Genomic DNA, 20815 nt, shown 5'->3' with positions numbered 1-20815 from the left:
AGTTAAATACCTGGGGGTTAATATGGCCACTAAGAACCTAAATTTATTTAAAGATAATTATGAGAAATGTTGGTCAGAAGTGAAAAAGGATTTAGAAATATGCTCAAATTTGAAGCTTTCCTTGTTAGGCCGAATCGCTGTTATAAAGATGAATGTATTGCCAAGAATGTTATTTCTGTTTCAATCATTGCAAATTTTGGACAAGATGGACTGTTTCAAGAAGTGGCAGAGAGATATTTCTAGATTTGTCTGGCAGGGCAAGAAGCCCAGAATAAAATTTAAAATACTAACTGATGTAAAGGAAAGAGGTGGATTTGCCCTGCCAGACCTTAAACTTTATTATGAATCAGCAGCATTTTGCTGGCTGAAGGAATGGCTGCTTCTTGAGAACACAGACATTTTGGATTTGGAATGTTTTAATAATGTATTTGGATGGCATGCATATTTGTGGTATGATAAGGTCAAAGTGCATAAAGCATTTAAAAACCATATTGTTAGGAAAGCATTGATTAATGTTTGGATAAGGTACAAGGATTTACTGGAAAATAAAACCCCAAGGTGGCTGTCACCGATGGAAGCGAAAGCTCAGAAAAAGCTCAATATGGAGGCTAAATGGCCGAAATATTGGGAAATTCTGGAACAAGATGGAGATAGACTAAAACTGCATAGTTTTGAGAAACTAAAGAACAAAGTGCGAGATTGGCTCCATTATTATTAGATAATGGAGGCATATAATTTGGACAAGAAAATTGGCTTCCAGGTGGAGAAATCAAAATTAGAAACAGAACTGCTAGAACCTAAAACTAATAATCTGTCAAGGATGTATAACTTGCTGTTGAAATGGAATACTCAGGATGAAACGGTTAAATCTGCTATGATAAAATGGGCACAAGATGTTGGACATAATATTATGTTCGCTGACGGAACAGTTGTGGAACACCGGTATGAAATTCACGGCATGTAATGCCTTAAGAGAGAATATTATGAAAATGATCTACAGGTGGTACATGACCCCAGTCAAGCTTGCAAAAATTTATCATTTGCCCGATAATAAATGTTGGAAATGTAAAGAAAATGAAGGCACATTCTTTCACCTTTGGTGGACGTGCCCGAGGATTAAGGCTTTCTGGTAGATGATATATAATGAATTGAAAAAGGTATTTAAATATACCTTCTTGAAGAAACCAGAGGCCTTTCTTCTGGGCATAGTCGACCAATTGGTGTTAAAGAAGGATAGAACTTTCTTTCTTTATGCCACAACAGCTGCAAGAATACTTATCGCAAAATACTGGAAGGCACAAGATTTACCCACTCTGGAAGAATGGCAGATGAAGGTGATGGACTACATGGAATTGGCGGAAATGACTGGCAGGATCCGAGATCAGGGAGAAGAGTCAGTGGAAGAAGACTGGAAGAAATTTAAAGAAATTTTACAGAGACACTGTAAAATTAATGAATTTTAGAATAATGTTGGATTGAAATTAAGTGGTTTCTAGCTGTAATGGCTTAAAAGAATATGAAAAAATGGGTTTATATAAGTAAAAAATTAAGAGCGTAATAAATTTAAGAATAAAGATTTGGGTAGAATAAAGAGGGAAAGAAACTGCTGAGCTAATAAATCGAATTGGAATACAAAAAAGGGAGGTATGAGGAGGTCCGAGAAACAAGTAAATGAAAAATAATGTGATGGAAAGATTGATTGTTTTTAATAATTTTTATTTTGTATTTTGTATTTTTTCTTTTCTTTTCTTTTTTGTAATGTAAAAATCTTAATAAAAATTTTATTTTTTTAAAAAAAGTCGGTGGAAGAAGATTGGAAGAAATTCAAAGACTATTTGCAGAAACATTGTAAAATTAATGAATGTTAAAATGATGTCGGATTGAAATGAAGCGGCCTTAGCAACAAGGTTAATAAGAACATGTAAAAATGGATTGATAACAGATGGAAATATAAAGTTATATTATGTTAAGATATAGAATTAAGATAAAAACAAAGAGGGTAAGGATTTGCTGAATTAACCATGTGAACTGGAATACAAAAAAGGGAGGTGTGAGGAGGTCAAGGAAATAAGTAAATGAAATCTAAGATATGAAAAGATTGATCTGTTTTTAACTGCTTTTTTATATTTTCTTTGTATTTTGCATTTTTTTTCTATGTATTTTTGTACTTTTTGTATTTTTCCTTTTCCTTTTCCTTTATTCTGTATCTTTTTTTCTTTTTGTAAAACTTTAATATCTTTTTTTTAAAAAAAGGAAGAAATGGAGATGTAGAGGAGAGAAGAAGAAAAAGAGAGAAAGGAAAAGAACAGTAAGATAAAGGAAGGGAAGAATAAGAGGGAGTAGTGGAGGAAGAAGAGGAAGAGGATACAGAAAACAAAACCACTCGAATTTAAATTATTAGTTGTTTGTAGATTGGAAAGTAAGCATAATAATGAATCTGAAAATTTTGTCATGGAATGTGAACGGTTTGAATGAAAAAACCGAAAGGAATAAAATTGAGAATGCCCTGAAAAGAAAGAATCTTGATTTAATCTGTATACAGGAGACACACGTGACCAAAAAGCATAAACATATTTTGATAAACAAAAAACTGGGGGTTGAGTTTATAAATTCTATTGTGGAAAAAAAAGAGGGGTAGCGATATATGTCAAAGAAAAACAGGAACCCAAATTAATCTGTAAAGACGATGAAGGAAGGATTTTGGGGGTACAAATTAATTTCCAGGGTGAAAAGTTTAACGTGATAAACACATATGCCCCGAATCTGAACAAATTGGAATTTTTTAAGAAACTGGAACCAATATTGCTAGAGTTAGAGTGTAACAAGACGATATTATTGGGAGATTTTAATGGAGTGCCGGCACCAGAAATAGATAGACAATCAGAAAAGAAAAAATGTAACCAAGGGAAACTGCCAAGATCCTTTAATAACCTGGAGGAAAATTTAAATTTAATAGACATCTGGAGATACAAACACCCAATAGAGAAGCAATTCACCTTCTTTTCAGAACCACATAAGAGTTGGGGCAGAATTGATCAAATCTGGGTCTCAAGAGAACTAACATTAAGAACTCTGAAATGTGAAATCCAACCTAGAACTCTCTCTGATCATAATTCGGTAGTTTTTGAAATAAAAGGTGTATCACAGGGCGGGTTCAGGTGGAGAATGAATGAATATCTACTGGAGAGTGAAGAAGTTATTGAAAAGGCCAAAGTCACCTTAAAAGGCTATTTCAGTTTGAATCTTAATAAAGAAACAAGCATAGATGTAGTCTGGGATGCCAGCAAGACGGTCCTAAGAGGTTTTCTCATCCAGCAAAACAATTATAAGAGGAAAGTAAGAGAACAAAAGAAAGAGGAAATCCTCAGTCAGTTAAGAGAATGTGAGAAAAAATTAACAACAAATCCGAAAGACGAACAAAACATACAAATAATAAAAATATTACAAACACTAATGCTAACAAGTCAAGAAGTTGAATGGAAAATTAAGTCAATGAAACAAAAATACTTCGAATCAGCTAACAAAACAGGTAAATTATTAGCTTGGCAATTGCGAAGAAGGCAAAAACAAAATGTGATAAATAAGATAAAAATAGAGGAGCAATTGATAGAAGACCCAAAAGAAATAAAGGAAAACTTCCCCAAATTTTATGAGAAATTGTATACAAAGGAAGATGAAGAGATAACCCAAATAGAAAAATATTTAGAAGACTACAGCGGGAAAACTATAACAGAGGAAGAAAGAACTCAATTAAATAAACCCATAAAAGCAGAAGAGATCCAGGATGCGATAAAGAAGATGAAACCAGGGAAAGCCCCAGGACCGGATGGATTGTCAGCTAAATATTACAAAGTATTAGAAAACCAACTAACACCAGTGCTATGTGACATCATGAATAACATCTTAAGAGGAGGAAAAATACCAGAGACATGGAAAGAGGCTCATATTACGATGATTCCTAAACCTGACACGGATAAACTAAATATAAAAAATTATAGCCTATATCATTATTAAATAACGATTACAAAGTCTTTGCAGAGGTGATGGCAAGCAGACTTAAAATATGTCTAGTAAATTTAATACATAAAGATCAAACAGGATTCCTCCCAAATAGGTTACTCAAAGATAATGTAAGGCATATCATAAACATCATTGAATATCTGGAGTGTAAGAATGAAATACCTGCAGCGCTGATTTTCATCAATACTGAGAAGGCATTCGATAATGTTTCACGTCAGTTCCTACTAAAAAGCATTGAGAAAGCAGGGCTAGAGGGCGAATTCATGGAAGGAATAAAAGCGATTTATTCGAACCAATCTGCTAAATTGATTATAAACAACAATTTAACAAATTCATTCAAAATTGAAAAAGGAACAAGACAGGGATGCCCTCTAGCCCTGCTTTTATTCATTATGGTATTGGAGGTAATCACGAACAAAATAAGAGTAACACCAGAGATTCGAGGGATCAAAGTAGGAACGAAAGAATACAAACTAAAAGCGTACGCAGATGATTTGATGTTATCCTTAGAAGAGCCGCAAAAAAGTGTTAGTAAGGCTTTGGAAATACTAGAAGAGTATGGTAAACTATCCGGTTTTAAGTTAAATAAATTAAAGACAAAAATGTTGACCAAAAATTTGGAAAAGGTGAAAGAGAAAAATTAGAGATACAGAATGGAATCAAGGAGGTTAAAAAAATAAAATATTTGGGAATTTGGCTAACTACAAAAAACATAAACTTAATTCAGGACAATTATTTTACAACATGTAAGGAAATTAAAAAAAGATCTAGATACGTGGGACAGAGTAAAACTTTCGTGGTCGGGAAGGATGGCGGCAATAAAAATGAACATACTTCCAAAAATGTTATTTTTATTCCAAAACATTCCAGTGATTAGAGGTTCCACAATGTTTAAAGATTGGCAAAAAACTCTTTCAAAATGTATATGGCAAGGGAAAAGACCGAGAATTAGATTCAAATTATTCACAGATCAAAAAGAAAGAGGGGGATTCTCGGTGCCAAATCTGAAATTATATTTCAAAGCCTCCTGCCTTTGCTGGATCAAAGACTGGATTAATTTGGAAAACACTGACCTGCTAGACTTAGAAGGCTTCAACAACAGATTCGGTTGGCATGCCTATTTGTGGCTAAATAAAGAAAAGGTACATAAAGGTTTTTCAAACCATATTATCAGAGGGCCACTATATGAAGTTTGGGAGAAAAATAAAAAATTTTTGGAATGGAAAACACCCTGGTGGCTATCACCAATTGGCATCCTAACAACCAAAAAAGCAAACATGGAAGGAGAAAGACTGACTTATGAAGACCTACTGATAAGATCAGAAAGCGGCTGGAAATTGAGAACATATGAGGAGTTGAAAGATAAATTAACAGGCTGGCTGCAATTTCATCAAATAAATGCAGTATGGAAGGAAGATAAAAAAGTAGGGATAAATGAGAAAAAATCTAAATTTCAGATAGAAATAATTGAAGGTAAAACCAAGTTATTATCTAAAATGTATAACATATTATTAGAATGGGACACTAAAGATGAAGAAATAAAGGAGGTCATGACAAAATGGGCAATGGACTTGGGATACAATACAGAATATGATAAGTGGTTGAAATTATTGAGCAGTGGAATGAAATTCACGGCATGCGTTACGCTTAGAGAAAATTTGGAAAAAATGATGTATAGGTGGTACATCACACCGGAAAAATTAGGGAAAATGTACAAAACAGGAAATAAGGCTTGCTGGAAGTGTAAAATCAAAGAAGGCAATTTCTACCATATGTGGTGTACCTGCGAAGAAATGAAGAAGTTCTGGGAACTGAGTTAAAAAAAAAAAAATTAAATACACTTTCCCTAAAAGACCAGAAGCCTTCTTACTAGGAATAATTGGGGATGAAATTAAAAAAGAAGGTAAGACACTATTCCAATACGCAACAGTAGCAGCTAGAATATTAATAGCACAAAATTGGAAAAGCCCAAACACCCCAACTATCAGAGATTGGCAAACAAAATTATTTGAACATGTTGAACTAGCAAAAATGACGCAAAAAAATAGAAACCAAAAAAATACAAAGTTTATTAGTGACTGGAATAAATTTATGGTATACATTGAAGGAAACTATAGAAACTTAAAAACTACAGCAGGTTTGATATAAATCTTATGATGCGCAAACCATTAACAATTAAAGCTGCAGAAAAAAGAAAGAAGTTTTGTTAAGAAGCCCAAAATCAGGAGGGAAGGAGGTCAATAGGTACGTAGAGGAAAGATTTAAAGATATAAAGATTTAAGGAAGAAGACAAAGAATTGTAATGGAAACTGATGCTATTTTTGTGTTATGTATGGATATTTCTTTTGAAATTGTTGATTTGTTTTTTCTTTTGGTTATTTAAGTGAAATTCAATAAAAAGAAATTAAAAAAAGAAAGATGTCCCAAAGCAATGCTTATTAAAAGTTAATGACGAGGAAAGCTCCTCTTTGATCACTTCCTTTGTTGGGCTTCCCCAAGCACTGGAGTTGAGGTGGAGAGACACTGGGAGGAAAATGGTGGTTTTAATCCATGGCAGAGATTTAAATAAAGCAGGAATGATGGGACAAGTTGTTGTTTTTTAAAAAAAACAAAATAAAACCTAGTTTTATGATGGAAAAATAGCAGAGATGGATGCAACACAGAAGCTAACACAACAGAGCCTTTCTAAACTTCCTTCTTGCTGTACTCAAACCTTGTTTTAAACTGCCATTCCCCCCCCCCGCAGTGTCACTTCTGCCTGCTCTATTCAAACCTCTGCCATTATTTAAAATCACCAGTGTTCCTCCATCCTTGCTTTATTGAAACCTCTGCCATTGTTTAAAACAACCACTTTTTTCCTCTCTGTGTGACTTTACAGCCCTGTTTCACTCACTTCTCTGCCATTGTTTAAAACTGCAATTTTCCTCTCAGTGTCTCTTTATCTCCCTTTACTCAAAACTTCTGTCATTGTTTAGAACAGTCCCTTCCCCCTGCTTTCGGTGTATCTCCCTGTATCTCCAGTACTCAAACTTCTCCCTTTCCAATTCCTTAGCTGCCTCATGTGAGAGATATAAAATATGCAATGCTCTAAAATACTCCATAGTACTTTCATACAATGTTTTGACAATGGTCCTTTAGTCAAACCTCTGCTGTGGTTTAAAATCACCATTTTTCTTTCAGTTCTCTCTATCTCTGCTTTACTCAAATGTCTGCCATTTCTTTAACCACTTCCCCCTCTCACTGTCTCTCCCTTCCTACTCCTATGCCATGACCTCTACTGTTGCGCAACCTGCCTTCACTTTTGCACCCCCACAGCACCATGACTTCATGCCAAACCAGGAGTGATGTGGCAATACAAATCCTCCTATGGGGGGTCATACCTTTCTTATTATATCAAGATATATCATTTGGGTTTGGCCATTCTAATACTAGAGCAGGCAAAATTTAGAATGCAGTGGCTTCTTGAAATGTTGATATAGAAACATTATCTAGAGAGACAGGGTGTCTGGAAGTTATGAGGGAGACATTGTGGATCTTAATGGTTTGGAGGAAGAGTGGGGCACTGTTGAACCTGAAGAATACAACATTCTCTCCCCAAAAAAGGAACCAATATTCTTTAAATGCCTGATCAGGATCTAGGAAAGAACTTTACCTATAGTTTCCCCACTTTCAGGAAAGTGGGTTTCCTCCATACACTGCTTCTGCCTGGCAGAATCCACAGCAGTGCTATTGTCTTCATCCAGATACGGCTTAGAGGAGGACTTCTGTTGGAAGGAAAAGCCATGTTTGTGAATCGCGCTCCCCATATATAGCCACACCTGTATGAAGGTGTGGCTGCTGCAAAAAAGGCAAACTTGCAAAAGGACTTTCAAAAAGTTAGAATCAGAGTCAGAGGGAAAGAATCCCATTACTGTGTGTGTATATAATCATTTAATTACAGAATTTCATTTAAAAGTTTTAAATTCAAGTGCCACATTTTTTAAAAAAATGTGTGTGGGGGAGTATTTTCATTATTTTATAAATATTTTTGTTTCAGAATGTTCCCTGTTGAAACATCCATTTTGCTCACATTTTGTTTTCAGAATTTGAAACTGGTCACTGCCATTTGTTGTATTATGTGCTTTTGAAATGTCAAAAAATGGATCTATTCTGATAAACTTGAAATGTTGGCAAAATTTTGCTCCCCCCACCTCCATACACTGCTTGGCAATTTATTTTTAAAAATTGAGATCCTTGTAAAATGTAGAACATTGGTGTCTCCATTGCAGTTTGCACCACAGAGGTCAACCACATGCAGACTGACAAGCTCAGAAGAAAAGATGGAGGCAACAGAATATGAGAAATGAGGGATCCTTGTATGCCCAGTAATCATAAGGCCTCTTACTCATATTGGCAGTAGTCTTAGAACCAAGGTATGTGCTGAGCAGAAGCACATGGATTGTACTGCGTCAAACTACATATCAGGGACTGCATTTTGAATTTTCTCCCATAAAACACTGCTTGCATATATAAAGCTTAGGAGAAGAGTTCTAGGCTAATTTTTCCCTTGACATGTTAGGTTTTCATGTGCAAAAGGTCATGCATATGTGACTCAAACATGCAATTCCTTTACCTGTAGCAAAAAGGGGTTCAGTCCAAAACAAAACCATGATGTGATTCTTCCACAGCTCAGGTTTTATAATAAATTCAGAAATGGTCCACATTACCTAGTACCATCAACCTTGACTAGTAACAGCTTGATATGTCTCAAAAAATAAAAAATAAAATAAAAATCACCTGAGATCCTTTAGCTATAGAAACCAATGGTAGCTGTCAGTGAGGTGACCTGGCTCTCCCAGCTTCCAAGCACCGTATGCCGCAGGCACTTATGGAAGGAGCTTGGCCCTGGGCAATACAGTGGAGCCAGTCCACTGCTCTTGCCCTTCTGTGCCTGCACAGTGCTGAGCTCCCTGGGCCTCAGCTGCCTCCCTCCAGGAAGCTGGGAGAGCAGCAGCATCTCAGCCCACCAACAGCGACTAGATACCAAGGACGGAATATGTGGCCACATGTAGGGAAGGCATTTGTTATAACCTGGCTATTTTCACCCCTGTCCTGACCTTAGCAGCTACAAGACAACAACATGGTATGATCATTTTTCTCCTGACCTGGATACAGCCATGTTGTCCCACCAATGTCAAATACTCCTTTTATACATGATGATTTCTATATTGAATCTGGCATCCTGTGTTTTTGCAATTACCGTATTTTTCCATGTATAAGACAATGTTTTTGGCTAATTCTTAAAGTCATAAATTGGGGTTTGGTTTATACAGAGATGGGGGACGCGGGTGGCGCTGTGGGTAAAACCTCAGTGCCTAGGACTTGCCGATCGCATGGTCGGCGGTTCAAATCCCTGCGGCGGGGTGAGCTCCCGCCTTTTGGTTCCAGCTCCTGCCCACCTAGCAGTTTGAAAGCACCCCTAAGTGCAAGTAGATAAATAGGTACCGCTTTATAGCGGGAAGGTAAATGGTGTTTCCGTGTGCTGCGCTGGTGCTGGCTCACCAGAGCAGCTTCGTCACGCTGGCCACGTGACCCGGAAGTGTCTTCGGACAGCGCTGGCCTCTTAAGCGAGATGGGTGCACAACCCTAGAGTCGGACACGACTGGCCCGTACGGGCAGGGGTACCTTTATCTTATACAGAGATGGTGAATGCACAGGAGTTTTCAGAAACACTACTTACCTTCCTGCGGCTGCCATGAAAAAGCTGCCAGAACCAGTTCTGCCAGCCATCACAGGCTGATTGCCGGGAGGATCTTTAAATTTTCTAGCAAATGTCTGGATTGGATTGTGTGTTTGGCGGGGGGACTGGGGGTTACACTTTGCCCACTTGGCCAAAAAAAGCTCAACAACCTTCTGCTGCCACCAATCATCCAGATTTTCACTTCTAGAGATATGGAAACCCTAAAATATTGATTTATTAATTTTGGGTTCAAAAAAAATAGGGGTCGTCTTCTACATGGGAGCATCTTATATACAGAAAAATACGGCACTTCCCCTATTCTTAGCACCACGATTTTGAGGGGTGCCCATGGAAGTATATCTGTAGAGGCAATGTGGGAAGGAGTAGGGAAATGAAGGGAAGCATGTGCTTGGGAATACCGCCCCCACTCCTACCTCAGAGGGTGCATCAACATCTCTTTCGCTGCTTGAAAGAGCTTCATTGGTAATTGCTTCTTTCAAAGAGTTTTCACGTTCACAAAGCACAGATGGAGGCAGGTCATCCATCCCAAAAATTCTTTCGTAGTTGAGGATGAGAAACTCAATCAGCTGGGACTGGTACCCTGAGTCCACGAGGCACGACATGGAAACTTCATTGCTCAAGGGAGGGTGGATTAGTGTGGGCCCAAATATGATCCCCAGGTTGTTGGGAGACATCTTGTTATCCTCATATCTCTCAGCCACTCTTGAGGGGGGAGGAGAGAGAATGAATCATCAAAGGTCTGAACCTAGACATTTTCCAGAAATGGGAGACACTGAGGTGCTTAGGCTACATTTTCAGTAAGGTAGGTAGTCATTTTTATTTGTGTGACTTTGTGGATTCAGGGCTTCTCCACTTCATTCTGAAAAGCATCTCCATGGTTGGCATGCATGGGATGGGTCCTTCATCACTGGTGCCATTCAATAGGGGCTGTGACACTTAGGCAACTGCATTCCACATGGTACAGCAATGATGATAATGTCAGAGAAGGGGTCACATTTTTCCAGCAGTATAATATTGCTGCTTGAGTACTGGAAAAATACAATACCCCTTCAGGAGTGTTACCTTGAGGGAAGAGCCTAGACCCTACATAAAACATGAATAACCATTATAGCTTTATACTATTGGTGCAAAAGTAGTTGTGCTAACCTATCACCTGAGGTTCCCCTCACCTTGAAAGGATTTACTCTGGAGTTACCCTCTTCTCTTTACAATCTTCTGTTTTGTAGAAACACAGGAATCTTCCTTATACAAAGTCAGATTATTTGTCCATCTAGCCTAATATTGTCTACTTTGACTGGCAGCAGCTCTCCAGGGCTCCAGGCAGAGATCTTTTCCATCATCTGCTCCCCAATTGTTTGAACTAGAGATGCTGGGGATTGAAAACATGCGTTCTGCACATGAGCCTAGCCAGGATTTTTGTTGTGGGGGCAGTCAAAGTTGTTGAGCCCCCCTTGGCTATGCCCATGGTTCTGCAACTGAGCTGTGAATCTCCCTGCATAAGAATTCCCAAATCATTAGTTGCAGAACTTTAGCAAGATGGAGAGGTTTTTGTATGAGGTTTGGGGCTGACTGGGTCTCACGTGAATGGACTAAGTGGCCTGAATCCTATTCCATGACTAATAATAATAATAATATTTTTTTTATTTATACCCCGCCCTCCCCAGCCAAGGCCGGGCTCAGAGCGGCTTACAAGCAATAATAAAAACAAGATGAATGATTACAACTTAAAAACAAAAATAAAATGCAACATTAAAATAATGAAACATTAAAATATTAAAATGTAGCCTCATTGCAGGAGGAGAAGGAAAAGAAAGGGGGGGGGGAGAGAGGGAGGGAGGGAATCAAATTGGCTCCAAGCCAAAGGCCAGGCGGAACAACTCTGTCTTACAGGCCCTGCGGAAAGAAATCAGATCCTGCAGGGCCCTGGTCTCATGAGGCAGAGCATTCCACCAGGCCGGAGCCAGAGTTGAAAAGGCCCTGGCCCTGGTTGAAGCCAATCTAACTTCCTTAGGGCCTGGGACCACTAGGGTGTTGTTATTTATGGACCTTGAGGCTCTCCGTGGGGCATACCAGGAGAGGCGGTCCCGTAGGTACGAGGGTCCTAGGCCGTGAAGGGCTTTAAAGGTCAAAAGCAGCACCTTAAATCTGACCCTGTACTGCACCGGGAGCACTGGGTGAATATGCTCCCATGGCAGAGACCCCGTGAAGAGCCTCGCTGCAGCATTCTGTACCCGCTGGAGTTTCTGGGACAGCTTCAAGGGCAGCCCCGCGTAGAGCGAATTACAGTAGTCAAGCCTGGAGATGACCGTCGCATGGATCACTGTGGCCAGGTCGGGCTGATCTTCTTATAGAGCAACCCTGGGGAAGCTTCTGAGGAACTTCAAGGATCACTGGATTCAGGTTGGCCACCATTTCCCTAGAAGAAGATGCCACTAAGGTTGTGTGACATATGTTTGCATCAATGCACAGCTCTACCCTTAAGGAAGATGCAAACAGGTTTTTGTGGCTTGTGGAAGCTATTCTCAATTTTTGAATTCTTGATCAGATACCATTTTAAAAGCATCTGGGGATGGAAAACATAAATTTCATACAGCACTATAGCTTCGGGGGTGGGGGCTAGCTAGGTTTTTTGCCCTGGGTGAAGCCTCCAGAGGGGCACCATTGAGGCTCCCAGTCTACGTGTGTGTGAACATAAATGCACATGGGGTGTCAAACTGGGTCTGACTTAAAGTCTAGCTTTGCCCTTGGTTTTATATGTTCTACTCGTAGTCTGAGCCCTTGGGAGAAAGCAGGACACCCAAGTATCATGCAGATAAACACAGGCAGTGGCGTAGGGAGCCCCAATGAGACCTGGGGTGGGTGGGCGCACACTGCTTCATAGGGCCCTGGGCTTTCTAGGTATGAGTGGCTTTGTGTTTGCCCTGCAGCTTTCAAAGCAAAACACTCTTTATTGCTAAATTGGAACAAATGGCAATCTGCAGAAAACCCAGTTGCCATTTGGTCCATTTCAGAAGGAAACAGCAGGTTTTCCCAGGGGAAAGTGGCAGGGCAAACAGAGGTGTGGACCAATTGATCTGTATTGAAACTGGATACTTAACTCTTAAGGATATTTATACCCCACTTTAGAGCTTTGCAAAGAGCATCCAAAGCGGCCCTTATTCCTACAAGAAAAGAGCTCAGGAGTCACTGCTGGTCTCCCTGTTACCTGTAGAGGTGAGCAATGAGGTGCCGTAATGTGTTATAATTTGTTGGTAGCAGTTTGCGCAGTAAATCCTTTGTACTCTTGATGGGATCTGCCAAGGTCTTGGCATCAGCCCCTGTTCTGTATTCCATTCTCTGCACGCTCCTGGAGAGAGCCATGAAATCATCATACAGCTCGTACGGGAGCACAGGACTGGAAAGCTGTAAGAAGAAGGGAGGAGAAGATTTAGAAAACCCCCCTTTACATGCGACTGCAAACGTTTTCAGAGAAATGAGTGAACCACTTCCAGCAGAAGGTAAAGGTAAAAGCTCTTGTTTTCAAATATACCTTCCTTTTATTTTAATTGTATTGTTTTATTGTGTCATCGTTTGCTGTCCTGGGCTCCTTTGGAAGAGCGAGATAGAAAATAATTAATTGATCATCACAATCTTATAAAAAATGCTAGTCTCCCAGGAGAAGAGCCTTCCTCCCTCAGCCACAGATCTACCATAGCATCTGGAGAGCCTACAGCTGCTTACGACAGTACAAAGAACAATGGAAAATAGAGAGCAGAGCAGATGCAACAGAACCATGGGCAGTCATGGGATGCCCTAACTACTCCAGACAGGGGTCACCAACATTTTGGGGGGCCATTTGAAAATTGTTTTGGTCACCATAAACCCACACCCACATGCACAAACACTTCAACCAAATCCTAGAGATGGGAAGGGAAATCGATTCAGTTTGCATTTAAAGAAGAAGATACCTAATTCACACACTGTGAAAAAATGCAGGTACTGGAACAGAGCCATGCTTCAAAATTCACACTTTTCTGTAATTAGCAGCACAGTTCTCCAGCCCAGCAATGTGCACAAAAATACATATAGTTGAGAAAAATGTGCACAAAACTGCCTATATTAGAGAAAATCCCATGCAAAAATGCATTATATTAGAGGAAACAGCACAGCACTGGGGGGAAATGTGCATAGTAGAAGTAAGATGGTATATAAGCACACGCATATGAGAAGTTTGCCCTAAAACACTTATGATTTTTATGAGGACTTTAATTTTTTTTAAAAAATTACAAAGAAATGTGGAATTGTGGAGAACTGAATGTTGGAAAAATGTGAAACCGAAATTGCCCATTTTGCCCATTTCTACTAAGCACACACCACAACCTATTCTACTGGCTACAACAGAATGCTTCTTTCGAGCCTAATTTCAGTGAAAGCTGAGGCTCCTGGTGACCCCTGTATTAAGGGTTACTGTGCACATACGCAATAAATAAAAATACATAATAAAACTAGTTAGAAATATCAGGGAATAAAGGAACAGAAGGAGCAGAATAACTACAGATTGGGGCACGTGCTGTGCAACTCATGAGCAGCAATGCCACAATAAACAAGACTAATGTAGAGTGTCTAGGACTTGCCGATCAGAAGGTCGGCGGTTCGAATCCCTGTGATGGGGTGAGCTCCCGTTGCTCGGTCCCTGCTCCTGCCAACCTAGCAGTTTGAAGCACGCCAAAGTGCAAGTAGATAAATAGGTACCGCTCCGGCGGGAAGGTAAACGGCGTTTCCGTGTGCTGCTCTGGTTGCCAGAAGCAGCTTAGTCATGCTGGCCACATTATCCAGAAGCTGTATGCTGGCTCCCTCGGCCAATAAAGCAAGATGAGCGCCGCAACCCCAGAGTCAGCCACGACTGGACCTAATGGTCAGGGGTCCCTTTACCTTTAATGTAGAGTGTGTGGGAGTTTTGTAGTCAAACCTAACAATGCATACCTGTGCTAGTTAGTATATGAAGGGGTTAAGGACTACAGAGTTCAAAATTACTAGAGTAGACTCTGTGATGTCACATCCCCTTTCCTCCAAGGAGGGAGGAACTAAAGGTTTCATATTCCTTCCCCTCTTCCTTTGAACCATGTAAGTTGAGCAGATGTCTGAGCCTGGGACTTCAGACTCAGTCCACATGTTTGAGAATCACTTCTGTATTTTGTAAGCAAAAATACCTTACTTGTGTTGTTTCTGCTGTAGCATTGAACAACACATGAGTGAGACCTGTGATTACTGAAATAAAGCATTTAAACTTACTAAAAGTTGTGGTCTATTAAGCTCAAGAGGGCAGAGGCAGGGGAGAACTGTAAGCACTCATATTGGGACATTTAAAAGTCTAACGACCTATATTTCCCATGCTTTGTAAACGCAGTCTAGATCTGTGTTTTAAACTCTGCTGGGGGCTGCCTTGGCTGAAGTCAAGCCCCACACCCTATTTCTGAATTCATGCAGTCAGCTGTTTTTCTTTGTAGTTCCCCACACACCTGGGACTTCAGGATTAATTGGTATTCACCAGTTATTTCCCAACAGATTGAACCCAGTTGCATGTTTATTTTTTGTATATTACATTTGTTTCCACCTTTAGATAAAATAACACACACACCCGAAAAGGGTTGGGGATGTGTAGCTTGATGAGTTCCCAGAGTCTGCTAAAGACATAAACTTTGGGAAACCACTCTCAGGTTTAGAGAAATGAAATTCTAAGGATGTCTCCCCCTCCATTTCTTACCTCCTTAAGGAAATGTTTAAGGACTCCAGTGATGTCATGGGGTGAATGATCCGAGAGCTCCACCAGCCTCCAGCCACTCTCAAAGGCCTGACACAGCCTCTCCACCCGTGATTTGGCTCCACTGATGCGGTAAATGCCCTGCGTCAAGGACAAAAAAGAGACTGGGCCTGAGGCCACCGCACATGATGTATGTGTCAGAAAGGGACCTGGGATTTCTCTCTGACTCAGCAGGGAGGTGGAGGTGTGTGTGCACGAGACTGGACTGCTAGCACATGAAACTGGGAAATCCACATGGACTGAAACTCTGAGGCAGCTCTTGAAGGCCATAAGCAGACGCCTTAGCTCACCAGGAAGTTAGGGCTACCGTGCAGAGTGAAAGAAAGAGTCTAGGGATGCCTCACAACTCTCTGACCCCCCCCCGCTGTTTCCACCCCCCACTTTCTGCACCTTCCCTGAACTGCTGCAATACAGACACGCAAAGAAGCAGACAACCTGTCTTTTCTTCATAGGTAAGCACCTAGATCCTGCCACAGCACAGCCTGCTCCTCATTAGAGGTGAGGCTGTTCATCACCTTAAAAATTCCCAATAACTGGGAACTCCCACCACTGTCTCCTTCTTACTGTGATAGGAGAATGGTGGATATAAAATTCTGCACCAGCAGAAAAGCTCATTCTTCACCAGAAATCCTGTTCTGGTCACTGCTTATTTGTGGGATTTCACCAGGCATAACTCACACATTTCTTTAGGATTAATGTCTAGAATTTTTTTTTGCTCTGGTTTGCTGCACTTGCACAGAACTGAGGAATACAAATGAACCAATCATAGTCTAATAGTTACTCAATTAATTCAGCCTTTATGTTTGGGCAGCAGACATATGTTTATGTCTTTATGTTTTGCTGCTCACTCTGGGTTCTGAGAGGTATGGAGTCTGAGCACTGGTGGATTTCTGGATGCAGGGACAAGTTACCAGCACTCCCAGGGCACGCCTTTCTATTTCCGAGGTACACTTTGCCACAATGAATGGCACTTCTTCTGGGAAATCCCGTGACACTTGAAGGAAGTCGATCCCAAAGAGTGATGCCCGTGCCGGCAGTTTCTGGTGACCACAGCTGATGAGGAGGCTCTCCAGGCATTTCTTGTGACAGGTCAGGCAGCACTGCAAATGGCCCAAAGATCCCGTGTTACTCTGGCTGAACTCTTTCCCAGCCCCAAAGGGACCCCTTGCTAATTTCTCACATCTCAGTACTCTGAGACAGGTGTAATGCACCAACAGCAGAGGAAAGGCATTTCCATTTGTGCTTCATTCTCTTTTCCAGGTTCCACATCCAGACACAGGGGGAGTCAGAGCACCAACTCCATCTTCTTTTACATGTCTCATTCACATTGGCAATCAAATCTCATTGAAAAACATTCATCAAGTGGAGTTAACTTCACACAAGTGGCGTGTGTGAGGATATAGCGAATATTCAGGACAGCCTGTCTCAGGGCAAAACACGGAACTAGATTAGTAGATTTACAGCAGCATCCTATTTATGTTCACACAGAAGTAGTGCTAAGTATACATACAGTGGCGGAGGAAGCTGCTTGGGCACCTGGGGCGGCGTGCCCAGGGGCGAGGCAAGGGCGGGGCGCACTGTGGGGCCTCTAGAGTCTGCCTGCCTCCTCCCACTCAGCCGCCCTGCAGCTGGGGGGGGGGGAGGCAGCAGGTGGACCTTTTGGGCAGTGCGGAGCCTGCGGGCGCTCAAGCCACCGCGTCTCTCTCATGGCTCGGGCGCCCTACAGGCCCCGCAGTGAGTGCTGCCTGGCATTTTGTCACCCACCTCAGTGGTGACACCCGGGGTGCACCACACCCCACTTCCTCTCCCCTTGTATACATACGATCGCAACCAAAATCCTAATTATTTCCAGACTTAAAAGTCTAAGAATCTGCCTCAGGGCTTTATGCTGTAAGCTGGGGCCAATTTGTGTGCCTCTCCCTTTCCAGTGCCCAAGTGCCAGCCTGCCTGAGATCTGAACCTCTTGTTGCAGCAAAGCCGTTCCCTTTAATGCTCACTGACCTCTTCACATTCTACGCCTTTGACCACTACGTTCTCACATTCTCTGCATTTTGAAGGGCCCCTCAGCTTCCGCAGATGGTGGGTCTGAGCAGCACTGGAGAGGTTGATGTTCTTAAAGTGGTAATGGGACAAGCCATTTTCAGAGGCAACATCAGTGAGATCTGAAAAGAGGGTCAGGCATGTGACTATTGTCCTCTGTTAGACTGCAGACATGGCTTCTAGATTAATAGCTAAACATGCACCTTCTACACAGAGAACAGATAGCAGAGGGTGGGAAGGACTAGAATACACAAAGGAAGGTTCCTTCAAACTCAGACTCAAAAGGCTCTCAAGTGCCAGGGGGCTGGGAAAGCTGGAGAAGGTAAAGCAGGAACCTCGCTCCCTCTTAACCAGATACATGGAAGTGCAGCAGCACCCTGGCTGGCCCTCACACGGCGGGTTCACTCACATTTCCACTTGCCTCGTGTCAAGAAAGTGATTCAAATGTGGTTAAATTTCTTGTGGGTTGACTTTCCATTCAGCTTTTTTGCTGTTGATTTCATTGTGATTAGCCAAGAGACATTGTTGTTGTTTAGTCGTTTAGTCGTGTCCGACTCTTCGTGACCCCATGGACCAGAGAACGCCAGGCACCTCTGTCCTCCACTGCCTCCCACAGTTTGGTCAAACAAGAGACATTACTACCTTGCAATTTCTCCCTCCAATCCTCTTCAGATATTGAGTCCACACAGAAATCCCAGCATCCATAAAGCCCCATTAATTCTGGCATGGCAGAGGAGATCACGTGGTAAAATCGTTCCTGAACAGTACCATTACATGATCAAATTTTCCCCTCCCCTGTATGAAACATATTACCTTTCCGTAGAAAAATATACATCAGAAAAAGGACACGAGCCCTTCATTTCCCCCAAAATGTAGGTTTTCTCATGGGAGGCGTTTTTGCTTTTATGTGGGAACATTCAACATGCAGTCTTCACCTGCAGTCTAAAGCTGTACATGCCCAGAACTGATTAACCTCATGATCTGCCATTTGTCTAGCATTTGCAGTTATAGGACTCTTCCCTCCCTCGTTCATTTCCCCAGTCTGTGGCTTGTTTCTCACCATGGTCATAGGCTTGCATTAAATCTTTGCCTTCACAGTCCTCAGAGGAGGACACCGTGCCTGTGGATGGAGCTTTCAACAACTTCTTGTGGCCTAGACATGAAGAACAGATTAAAAACGGAAAAGGAAGCCACTTAAGAGCCAGAAACCAGTTAAATTCAAAGTCACACAGGATTCTGCTTAGGATGCTTCTTCTGTGAAAAAAGAAATTACCCTTCCTTGAAAAGGAAAGAGTGCTCTACAGTTTTAGGAACTGGGTTCAGTTTAACCTATAGACAGCCTTGTTGAAAATTTAGACCATCTTTGTTTCACTGCAGTATTAACAATTTGAAGTGGGTTTTTCCCCTAATGCTCCAGCTACTTATCTCAAGGTAAATATAGAGATGCTCATGGTAACTGGCTCTAGAACTGGAAAAGTTAATTGGTGGAATTCAGCATTGAGTTACTACAGATGTTCCGTCTGTACAAACATCCCTCTTCTGTTCTGGGGTTCTCCTGCTCTCCCAGAGTGAATTGCAGGGGGGGGCACATGGAGTGAGGAGAGTGGAGGGAAAGCCAGTTGGACAAGCAAAAGCCCTTGTACATCCCGCCCAACAAAAATGCCCATCCATTACAGTTCCTGGGTACAGGCTTTCTCCTGGATACAACCAGGAGAGCTTTCTTATCAGCTTCAACATACAGTGGGCGCTCGGGTTGTGAATGTGATCCGTGCGGGATGCATGCTCACAACCTGCAGCGTTCGCAACCCGCAGCGGCGCGTCTGCGCATGTGCGGCCGCCAAAACCCAGAAGTAACCCATTCCGGTACTTCCGGGTTTTGGCTGGTCCATATCCCCAAAAAAGCAACCTGAAGCGTCTGTAACCTGAGGCATGACCGTATTTCTTAGAGAGAAAGAGTGATGTTGACACTACCAAGCATACCCTGGCAAACTCTCAACGGGACCACCGCAATGCACTGTATGGCTACCCTTGAAGAAAGTTCAGAAACTTTTATTGGTCCAGATTTGTTTACTTACATTAAAGTTTATACCTGGATTTCCCTCTCCATACTAAAGAAGTGCAAAGCCACTAACATCAATTAAAGCAAATTTACACAAATAACCTAGTATTTAATTGGACTTGGGCTGCATAGACCTTCAAATTGCCCTCTGTAAAGCAGGACATGGGGCCACACTAAGAATGGGTTCCCAGTACCTGCGTGCTGCAGGCTTGTATGTCAGTCTCTGCAGGCAACATTTCCTCTCTTTAATATCTTGCTCTCTTTTCCTTTAGATATGGATACTGCTGACATGAAACTAGAGTATCAATTCAGAATTTTGTTTTAATATTATGGGTATTTTATTTACAGCACACTCTTCCTGCAGACTCCTGGACTTCCTGCAGACTTCCTGCAGACTTCCATTCAGGTCCACAGTTACATAGCTGCAGTGAATCTGCGGCATCACTTCCTCCCAGACCATTCATGGGTCCTCCAATTCAGAATGTATTAATGCATTAATTCAATTTTTAAAAGATAATTTAGGGATTGCAAAGGAAGCACAAATTAAATTGCCATTCAGTTTTTTTAAAAGGCATATTCAAAGCCCACTTTTGAAAAACAAATTAAAACCTGGTATTTTAAAGTGATTTGTTTGCCCTTAATAGAAGAGGCACATTGCAAAAAAATAACCAAGCATGCAGATTTATATGTGCTGAAAAACAAAGTTATGTGGAAAAACCTGAAGGCCTCGTGCTAATGGATGTTTATTATTTTGCAACATTTCATACTTTCCTCTCACCTGGGCTGGAGGCAGGTGACTCTAAGGACTGGCCCTCAGTACTCCCTCCCAGACTCTCCGTGTCACTGTGGGAGGATTTGCTGCCACCTGGATAACAGATTGAAACAAAAGATGTGTGCAACTCATATTTTCACTGTGATGTAGGCAATACGAGAGCACTGTCATCGCCCACAGTTTCAATTCATGCATGCAGCTCAATTGTGTTTTAAGGTTTCATAACCCAGTCAAACTGAACCTGTAAACATCCAATTCCCTTTGCTAATGAAAGAGGATTGGGGCCGGCACCACTGTAACAGACAGGGGTAAATGACTGGGGAAATGTGATGTCTTTACATAGTCAAAGAAATGGGGAGCAGCAGCCAGGAAGACTCGTCTGAC

The 20815-nt window shown here is 41.4% G+C and overlaps 1 protein-coding gene across 4 annotated transcripts in view; it reads right to left on the bottom strand.

Moving 5' to 3' along the window:
• GMIP (GEM interacting protein) overlaps positions 1–20815 on the bottom strand; it is a 79904-nt gene that overhangs the window by 2591 nt on the left and 56498 nt on the right. For all 4 annotated transcript variants that reach the window (XM_083729173.1, XM_083729175.1, XM_083729174.1 and 1 more), the window contains exons 13-20: positions 20438–20524; positions 18661–18753; positions 17562–17722; positions 16472–16660; positions 15504–15641; positions 12966–13162; positions 10174–10462; positions 7673–7784 (exon numbers count right to left, since the gene is read on the bottom strand). In XM_083729173.1, the coding sequence (XP_083585299.1) occupies positions 7673–7784; positions 10174–10462; positions 12966–13162; positions 15504–15641; positions 16472–16660; positions 17562–17722; positions 18661–18753; positions 20438–20524 (1266 nt within the window). The remainder of the gene's footprint in view (positions 1–7672; positions 7785–10173; positions 10463–12965; positions 13163–15503; positions 15642–16471; positions 16661–17561; positions 17723–18660; positions 18754–20437; positions 20525–20815) is intronic.

The sequence above is a fragment of the Podarcis gaigeae genome (genome assembly GCF_964106915.1).
Source record: "Podarcis gaigeae genome assembly, chromosome: 2".
Lineage (NCBI taxonomy): Eukaryota > Metazoa > Chordata > Lepidosauria > Squamata > Lacertidae > Podarcis > Podarcis gaigeae.
This window is presented reverse-complemented; position numbering and strand designations above follow the sequence as displayed.